The sequence below is a fragment of the Papilio xuthus genome, unplaced genomic scaffold (genome assembly GCF_000836235.2).
Source record: "Papilio xuthus unplaced genomic scaffold, Pxut_1.1 DF828258.1, whole genome shotgun sequence".
NCBI lineage: Eukaryota > Metazoa > Arthropoda > Insecta > Lepidoptera > Papilionidae > Papilio > Papilio xuthus.
Genome location: NW_013530391.1, coordinates 3001373 through 3012118, shown reverse-complemented (window position 1 = coordinate 3012118; position 10746 = coordinate 3001373). Strand labels below are relative to the sequence as shown.

Sequence of the window (10746 nt, the reverse complement as noted above, 5' to 3'; positions counted from 1 at the left end):
CCTACCGGGCCTGCCGCCGTGTGTCCAACATATCGGCCGTGATATTATTTCAACCACCACCCTTGCCTGGTCTCCGGTACAACACCGCCACGAGTACATAAGTACACACTTATTCGGATCAACTATAATTGGTACCTGTCTATTATACGTGTACAGAGCTAAACTGGTTACCTTTACTTGTACCGAATACTAAATAAACTGTTTCAGTGGCAATTTTTCACACTGTTTCTAAACGGATACGGTCAGATAACTAATAAAGATAGAATATAACAGCGACTGGACTAAGAGAATACAAATATGAATTCGTATTACACATAACACAATGTCCTGACCTAAATACATGGTAAAGTAGATGCTACAATGCTTTTAAAAGCGTATTTAGTTTGTTGCAATCCACCACGCATTTGTATCAGTTACTCCTCTTATAGCCATACATTTTGCTTAACGTCTACGTAGATACAGGTGTGAGCAAACTTGAGCTTAAGTTTTAAAATTAGTATTTTATTGCGCCATTATTCATTGTGGTTCTTAAACATTTTTTATTACACAGACAACGTTTTTATTACTATTTAAATTTTTATATTGATTATAGATAAATTTACGGTTTTCAAAAATAAACTTCGAATTTGCTCTGAAACAAAAACGAACTAGCAATTTAACAAAATAGTCACTAGATGTCACTACATGTACGATACGACATATATCGTAAATCTTTTTCAGTAGCGCCTGCTAAAAGAGTAACAAAATATTTATCGAGTCGACAACTCTAGGAGAGTACGTACATACGTAATGTAGGCGTTTATATTATTTTTTCCTTATTTAAGATATTGGAACGTTAACTGTGATCGCCATGATTAACTTGGTAGAAACGAGGAAGAAATATATTTTTTTTTACAAACACTGCAAAAAAATTGAAAATCAGGCCCGAGTCAAACATAAACCAACTTTGACAGTTTGACAGCTATTCAGTTATTGTAAACATTTATTTTGGTTAATACTTTCATTAGTGTCACGACCAACATGGTATTTAAAAAGGCCAGTATTATTTTTACTTAATAAAAGTGAAGGTGAAAGTAGAAATAAATCTAAAATCTTATATTTTGTACAAAAAAAGCACGTCCCAATTTAATTGCTATGAGTTTGCCAAATGTTTGTCTTCGTATATTAAAATATTTCCTTGTTATTTACCAAAAATTATAGTTTATCAATAGTATGATATTAAGAAACTTAATTATAAAAATACTACTGATACCTCTTTTCGCAGAGATTTACAACCTCTGGCTAAAGTTCCACCAACTTTACATTACGTCATTTCATTCAATAAGGCCATTGTCGGTCGGATATAGTAAATATCCTTGAACTAACGTGTAGACCCATGATTCAAACAGTGATCTGGTTATTAAATTGCTGTAATGTTTCTTACATTGTAGTTGTGTTTAAGTGTTAGCTTGGTATAGTAATCTGAGGTCTTTAAATCAAGAAAGACTTTCGACTGGAACTATTGGCCGAACCAAAACTTTTGTAAGTTCTTATTTGTTTTTAATTTCTCTTAATACAACCTTGGATACAGCCTTGTTCATGGTAGGTCATGCTCATCGAATTTGTTGGACGTTGATTAGTTTTTCTTTATATATTTATAAACGTCTCGCTACTGTGACTGACGAAAAACAAATGCAATACAGCCATTATCTTATCAATAAAAGATTGTGTACACAAGTGGTAAATTCATAGCGTGTAATGGATGGAACATTAGCAGTCAGTATCAATGTAACTGTGAAATTAATAGTGTTGTACAACACTTTTATTGCAGTATGGAACAAAATGAATTAACCTTAAGTTTCCATAACCTTATAAAGAGAGGTGTGTGCCGTGTAATTATTGTTCACATTGTGTTTAATCGTTTTCATGTGCAAACAAAATATTGTTTTAAGATTTATCTTTCATGTTGGTATCACTTTGGATTACTTGTACCACAACAATCAAAGATTGTGTTTGAAACCGTTGAGTATCAAAAGTTTATTTTTTACCATTTCATTTTACTTCCTACAAATGCCACCTTTTTAATTCATGTTTGTTGTTCTATCTGTGAAATATAGAAACTTGTATTAAAAATTAAAACTAAGTACAAACTACAAAAATAAATAGCTAAGTTTTTTAATGAAATAACTGCGAACCTATGCCTTCAGAAGTCTTCTGTAGCTGATTTTGTTGTTGCTACATTTTCAATAATACTTAATTAAACTAACTTAATTAAATACATTCATTTGTGTACATTAAACACAAAAATAAATATATTTACTTAAATCATATTATAAGAATTCCTACATTGTATGAATTATTAAAAGATTTAATTTTTTTATCTAAACCTAGACTTATATGAACTATATAATAAATAAACCATTGTTATAAATGCAAATGAATGTAAGATTAAACCAAAGCAATTAAATAACATTACAAACCTTTAGTTCAGATTACTGATCAAGTACAATAATATGGGTTTTTCTATGTCCTTTGGAAAAGGAAAATGCTTATTATATAAAATTAACAAAGATGTAAATAATTATATACTATGACTATTTCATCATAGTACATACAATTTATATACTTTGTAAGAAAAATAGTGTGTTGGTGATGTAAAGTAAGGCGCAAAGTTGAATTATCATCATCAGCCTATTTTTATCCGCTTTAATAACTTCAAAAATATATTTTCATAAGGAAGTAAGACTATTTTTGTATCAACGGATGCTACAATCAAATCTTATCTATCCATCAAGATTATTTATTGAATTAATAAATGCTTTAACAATGTCTGAATAGAATTCATTTGTCATATACTTTATTAGATAATGTATATTCAATTAAGTGATAACATATAATCCTAAACTTGATGCAAACATAGTTTTTCTTGCTGCATAAAACTGCCTAAAATAAAGATTTCCTTTGGTGATCTTAGTAATTCATCATGATACCCTTTTTTCTAATGAGAGTTGGCATAATATGTACAGTCAGGATTCTTTGTTGTGTTCTACTTACAGAAGTTGCCTTGTTCCTTGCAATGAGACAAACTTTTTTTTACAAAATAACCAATTAAGTAGCAGTGGACGACGAAAACACCAACATAATTATTGAGTACCACTGACCGACCTTTTTTAATATTTAAAAGTGTAAAATATCTGTTGTTTCCAAGTCTCAATTCTTATAAAAAGTTCAAATTACTATTGCTTTTAATGTGGACTACCATCGGATTCTCTGATAGTACTACTTCTACTTATCATGTCCATTAGCCATTACATCTGAAATCACTCCCTTCTCGTGCAAATCGTATTTCACACAATCTAAGTAATTACCAACCTTTATATGTACACTCTACTCTTATTTACATATGTAAATGTACATAATATATATGTAAACCTTGTATCATTTCATATGTATGAATGAGCTAGAAAATACCCTATCAATACATTCACTTGTTCCACAGATGAGGAACAATACAGTTATACAAACTACGGTATGGAGACTCCGACGCCAACGACCCCTGGCGACTGTCTGCCCGGTATCTTCCAGCAGCTTGACTCTCTGGCCGGTGTTGACTCAGACTTTGACGAGAGCCTTGCAGTGCCTGAATCTCTATCCGTTATAGATATCAATAAAATTGATAATAAAGAAGAGACGGATGCTAATGGTAAGTTCTACTTCTTTAAAATTAATGTATAAAAATTAGCTGTTAATAGTACTATAGTAGTAATCATGGGTATCATTAGCCGACGATCTTGGCTAGGTCTACAGAGATGGGGTCAGCTACCCTGTATTGTCTTTTGAGAAGTAATTTTTATAACTATTTTACATTTTTCAATTCTGTAGGATGGAAGCAGCTACCCCTCCTTATCCACATAGTAGGTTAACGAAATTATGTGACTCTCAGAAAGATTGACTTAGTGGTTGCATTCATAACGTTAGTTATACATGATAAGATTTATATGATTTTGATATTAGATCTAGGAAGTAACTATCAATCTGTATCTGCCAACAAGTCGTCAGATAAATTTTGATCGACAACAAGACTGATAAGATCGTATGGTAATTTTTGTAGGTCATATCCTCTTTTATTATATTTATTTTTAGAATATATGTCAAACTGTGATATGGTAGAGTTATTTAGCTCGCTAGATAACAGGGAATTTTAAATTACTTATGGGTTTCTAAGGCCAAAATATCCATTTAAAAATATATTGTTATCTGTATTTTGTCAAAGATAATAACAGGGACGAAGATATGTTTTATACGGACTTTTTCGGTATCAGAAATCCACGGTTAATATTTAGTAATGAGTGGCTATCGATTGTTTTTTTGTCAGAAACTTTTTTTTGTATTTCCATTATTTTCTTTATGGTCTGCCTAATATAAATTTTGCCGTATAACAATAACATGTATTGTTATCTATTTGCAATGTCGTGAAGCGTGAGTCAGGCGCGTCTTAATTACCTGCAATATATTATATCTATTATTTATTAATATCAACTATCGTCATTAATTCCGAAATATAAAATTTTTGTCCTAAGTGCATTGAATTGTAAAAATAGATTTTTTGGAATAATTTTCCAGCCAAAGAATACATCCAAATACGACAAAGTTTTGCTTTTTTACAACTTTTCGTCTTTTTGGTAGATACAGTATACAAAGTGAGTTAGAATTTTATATTAATTCTCTAACTCGTCTTTGCTCTAACGGCATTGAATACACTTTAATAAGTACTTATGATTAATTTAAAATGAATTTCCGTTACGGTCAATGCATAATTAAAATGATGCCTGTTAATGCTCATACCGTTATCTACAGACAAATAAACATTACTTTAGGTTTCCATTGTCGAAATACTTTTAAAAAACATATCGTCGTCCCTTTCATTCTATTTGTAAAAGACAGAAACAAAAATGTTTTGATACATCTATTATGGTAAGCTTCCTCAACAGTAGCAATAATCTGGTTGTATACGTAAACAGGAATATATTTATAAGTTAATAAAATATAGGTACATATTTTGGCATATGACGCTAAATTATGGTCGATTTTTTCAATAAATGAAACAGATGATTTACTTATTTGGAAAGGATAGGAATAAGTTGCCAGCGTTAGTGTTTCCGTCCAGCAATACCATAGGTTCCTTTCAGAGTAGGGGGAATAGGTTTTAACTTAGCTTAGCTAATCCTTCGATCACTATAGCTACTTACTATCAAGTGAGTTGGTGGCCAAGCACTGCTTTAGTCGCTAAAAAAATGTTCTACACATTGGCAAACTCAACAAACTAATGAGTTGTCGGTACCATGCATACTGATTTGATTAATCAATTATTAGGCAATATAAGACTTCGATAATTTATTGTTTTACAAACTTTATAAAACACAAAGTTTTTTTTTAAATGATTTCTCTTTGGTTGTGAAACCGGTAAGATTGCTAGTAATATTTCCTACGTCTTGATAATATTAAAATAAAAATGACAATTGTAATCTGTATTAATTTACGATTTGTTTTTTTTATTGGTACGTAATCATTTGCGTCACATTGCGGACCAGATAAGACATATGCTTTGGTATCTTTGAATGAATACAACCAAAATAAGATAGCATAATGATTTCGTTGTATTTCTCAGATTTCTATAATATTAAAAAAGATAAAATCGTAGGTTTAACATTTACAATCTAGAGAAGAACTTCCGCTAGACAATGTTTATTACATTAAAACATAACACAATAAATATCAAAATCTACGTAGTTAGTTTTCGTAAAAATGTTAACCCAATGTTAAACCAAGAAAATCAGTTCAAGGCAACGGTATGTAATAACGCCACACGAATTACGGCGCCGCGTAACTGTGGGCTATTTATAAACTTGATAAACTCTCAAATTAGTGTACATTCCTAACAGTTTGTGTTTCATCTTGTTAAGAGTTAGAGATGATGTAAAAATATATTCCTCGCAACTATATCGTACTAGCTACCGCACACGACTTCGTCTGTGCAGTATTAATAAAACTTAATTAGTAGTCTATATAATCATCCAGACTATTTCTACATTTATACAGAATTTCATCAAGATCTTTTAAGGTGTTTTGGAGATGTGTACCTTCAAACAAACATCCATCCATCAAAACTTTCGCATTTATAATATTATTAGGATTACTGCCGAACTGGCGGTTTACAAGATTGATTTTCGTTATATTCACCTCCATTTTATAATTCAATATAAAGGCAAATTATTTTATTTTCACTCTTTACAGAACCTCAATCATTCGTGCCTTTCAGAGCCATACACAACCCACCGATAAAATTCAATTCTGTGCACAGAAAAGTATTCATACCGGGCGTTGAAATAAAGGTCAGATTCGTTGAAAACGAAAGAAGTGTAACTACGCATCTTCTGAATCCTAATTTGTAAGTATGTTTATTCATTACAATTTATTTATTAATAACGAAAAAAATAGTATTTTTTACAAGATTTTTGTGTTTGCATGAATTTATGGTTTTTCAGATTATGTTTAAACAGAAATATATATCGACGTCTAATTGGTATATGCCTCATATGTATATAATATATCTATGCTTTCCAACAGTTTCTAAAAATCAAGAGAGATTAACCAGAATTGAACGCAATGGAAATCTCTAATCTCCGCTTACCCCAATAGGTCACGGGCGTGAGTGCTTTTATCTTATCTAGTTTCAAGTAGCCACTCAGCTTTCGTGTAGCGTATCTTAACCTTTTTGTACATGTTATCACTACCAGTAACAACAACATATAAAAAAAAGTTTTTTCTTTATAATAACACCCAAAAAATACAGTCGGATTGATAACCTTTTTCTTGAAGAATAGAAAAGAGGAACAGTATAGGGCCTAGAGCAAAGGAAACTCAGAAGTACCCAACTTCATGTCTTGAGGAAGCTGTGCAGGAGCTTTTAATCCACGTCCTCATTCCCAGCGTGCACTGACAGCGTCCTTGAGTTATATCCACTCATAAGACATCGACTTTGCCCATATTATGTCTTAATTTTGTAACCCATTTGCTCATTAGTAAATTCTACATATTTTGTTCCTTCGAGCATACTAATATTCCTTGTCAATTACTCCTGCTTTCTTAAATTGTTTAATGTACAATGATTATGACAGATCTGTTTCATTGAACTGTTGTAAAATAGATATATTTTGTTACGATATCCCAGTATTGTAATGCGTTTATTACAAATTATTACGTAAGTTTATCGGAACGTTAACTGATCGCATTATTGTTTGCTAGTGGACTACTCATTTAGCTCATCTTGAGTAATTAGTATGATTCATGTCCGTTTAAGAGATAATTTTACGCTTTGTGTACTACTAGGTTTATAGGTCAGTCAACGTATTTAGGTTATCTTATTAGGTGCTACAATAATCGTTGAAATCCATTTAGATTGAAACAATGTTGTGACATAATATCAATATACTTTGTCTTATGTATTATATTGTTAACACCTTAGCTGCCAGAATGATTTTTCGAAAAACAATTTTTTTTTTATTTTGTCTAAAACCATTTGAAAACACCTTAAAATATAGTAATACCTTATTTACATTGTTCATATACTTATTATTTACATATTTACAATTTGTCGGACATATAGTCTGACACGGCCTTGCGGGTCACGCTGTATACAAAAATTCGATTCAAAAGCGTCCGACAAGCCACAGCGAGGTGTTGAATGGAAGTATGGCTTGTCAGACATATAGTCCGACATGGCAGCTAACGTGTTAATACAATATTAGAGTCTTAAATTATTATAATACATAAAGTAATATATAAACGGCTCAAATACTCACATATTTGACCGGTGTCGGCACCGACTAGTATCGAGCGCATCGGGGGCCCTTCATCTGGGTGGGTGGGACCGGTATTTCGCTGAAGCGGCCCGTTGCTTAATCCCATTTAATTGTGTGATTACTTGCTATATAGCGTTTTAATAAGACATTATAACAAGGATATTTTATGTAATCAGTGCTAATTTAAGTAGATAAACACAACAAAATTAATAACACCCTTTTATTTATTAGCTATTTTCATGTAAAAATATATCTAATTCTGATTTTCAGATATACAATCCTTTTACAACATGGCGACTTCAAATGGACCATCAAAAGAAGATATAAACATATATTATATCTTCACCAACAGCTTACATTATATCGCGCATCACTTAATATACCATTTCCGACTAAAACACACAAATCAAGACGTGCCAGTTTCAAAAATACAGTGAATACGGAAGAAAAAGCTGAAAAAATAGCTCTGGATGCTGTAGCGAGTAGTTCGAAAAAGAGAGAGCCACGGCCGCGAAAGAGAAAGGGTGCGTTGCCTAGGTAATACAAGTTACACTAAACATACAAACATTATAAATAAACTTATTTAATTATCACACCTTTCGTACATAAAGCGACTTAAATCTTAAAACGCTGGAGATTTTAGTCGCCAAGCGGCTTACGCAATACATTGTCGTAGAAGTCCGTAACCAGCGTTGTCGAAAAATTATATCTGTCATCGACAAAGAAAGTTCCTAATCTATTTGTCAAGCTCGTTGTGAGTAAAGTGCCTGCAATCTAAATGGCGGAGCAAATTGACTCGCGTCGACAATTCATCTTGATATGTACGGGGCGTGCGCAAACACAAATCTTGCGACGCAACCAGACAACATTGATTTCGAAGATTGACGTTGTTTTGGGTACGAAGGGTCTAAAGGACTCTAACGATTAAAGACTGACTTTGGCAGTAGATGTGAATTATTAACATTTAAATAGCTAATGTAACTATGAACAACTTAACTGATGAGACTTATAAAACCCACCAATAAACTTAATCAAATATTTTCAGGTTTCCGAAGAAGCCCGAAGTGATGGTCACATATGAAGGCATCCAGTTAAGAATGAAACAGTTGGAAGAATATTTATATAATCTACTTAATATATCTATATATAGAAATCATCATGAAACGGTAAGTAAATTTTCTATCTCAGTCAATATATAAAAAATGTAAATGACTCAGAAAACGGATATTAGATTGATTACTTTTTCTATTATAATTAATTTTTAGAGAAATTTGTATTCAAGAAATATAAAATAGCGCCATCTAAAATAATTTTGTGACACCAAATACCTTATCGTGAAAGACAATAAGTATCAGAAGAAAAATAAAGCCCCATCGCTGAAAATAGTAAATTTTGTTTAATATAGATATCAGCACGATCAAGTGTGACTAGCACAAAATATACTACAGAAATACAAAAAAAACCCTATATTTTGTATACAAAATACTCTATGAACTATAGCAAATCCGCCAAATTTCACACAAAAAATTAAAAAGCCAGTATTTTTTATTTAAGATGGTTCATAAATTATGTAAAACAAAAAATATAAAAAAAAACAATTGTTTTTCGTTAGAATGACGTATACGTTTGACACATGACAGATGACAGCACACTCGATACAAGCGCCATCTACTTCAAGTTTTCAGTGTTTCTCCTGATAGAAGATATGTAAATATTGTTTTTCCAGGTGAAGTTCCTGGAGGTATCAAACCTGTCGTTCGTGTCAGAGCTGGGGTGTAAGGGCAAGGAGGGCATGATACAGAAGCGCACCGGCTCCACCAAGCCGGGCCAGGCTGGCTGCAACTGCTTCGGTCTGCTCGGCACCATGGTCTGTGTTAGGTCAGTTCGCTTTTATTTACATTTAAATTTGACTTTTTGATCCTTTCGTATGTTAACAATACAGGACGCTCTCACAGACAGGAGTCTCCCTGTCTGTGGAGAGTCCTAGAATAGGACGATTAAATATTACTTACGGTTCCGATTTTCCTAAGTGCAAAAGAGTAAACACTATATACACCGCAAAATACGCGCAAAACTAAACACTGTCAACGTAGTGTGTCATCGTCCCGAAACAGGACGCCCCACAGATAAGAAAAAAATTCTAGCGTCCTAAATTGGGACGCTCCACACACAAGAGGTTAAGTGTCTATTAGTATAAATTGGCTATAATATGTCAAACAATATTTATAACAATGTTGAATTAGGATTATAATTACCTACCTACCTTGTAAAGTGCTCTGGTTTGATTCTATTGTCTCATTTGAATATTTTTTTAAATTTTGCAGCTCAATGCTAAGGTATGTATGTATAAAATTGCAATGTCTGTATGTCTGTAATATTGATAAAAAAATCATATTTCATACATATTTTGTATTTGCGTTGTTGATAACGAGAAACCATATTTTTTGTCCATCTGACGTCAAACCTGCGTTTTGTTCCGGGTAATTTCTGGCCCGATTTTACCCAGAACTTTGACATCATATTATAAAATTTTTTTTAGTACTGTCCTCAGCAAGTCAAAGACGCCCCTTAATTTAAATTAATCTTCTTACTAATATTATAAATGCGAATGTTTAGATGGATGGATGGATGTTTGTTTGAAGGTTAGCATGGCTCGACAGACCTAGATGAAATTTTCCATGCATACAGAACATAGTCGGGAAGAACATAAAGGCTACTAATTATGTTTTTTTTTAACTCTGTGCTGACGAAGTCACGGACGACAATTAGTTAAATACAAAATGTAATCGTCAGATGCACGTACTGCTGCACGGGGCTGGTGTGCGCCAAGTGGCAGGAGCGCTGGCTCTTCGTGAAGGACACCTTCTTCGGATACATACGTCCCACTGATGGTGCCATCAAAGCT

The 10746-nt window shown here is 32.5% G+C and overlaps 1 protein-coding gene across 1 annotated transcript in view; it reads left to right on the top strand.

The window, feature by feature from the left end:
- The first annotated feature begins 1749 nt into the window (after positions 1-1749).
- Pld (Phospholipase D) overlaps positions 1750-10746 on the top strand; it is a 16712-nt gene continuing 7715 nt past the window's right edge. Inside the window, exons 1-7 of the mRNA XM_013306276.1 lie at positions 1750-1860; positions 3479-3682; positions 6274-6427; positions 8112-8378; positions 8887-9007; positions 9568-9719; positions 10635-10746. The exon at positions 10635-10746 is cut by the window's right edge and continues 13 nt beyond it. Of these exons, the coding sequence (XP_013161730.1) occupies positions 1812-1860; positions 3479-3682; positions 6274-6427; positions 8112-8378; positions 8887-9007; positions 9568-9719; positions 10635-10746 (1059 nt within the window). The 5' untranslated portion in view covers positions 1750-1811. The remainder of the gene's footprint in view (positions 1861-3478; positions 3683-6273; positions 6428-8111; positions 8379-8886; positions 9008-9567; positions 9720-10634) is intronic.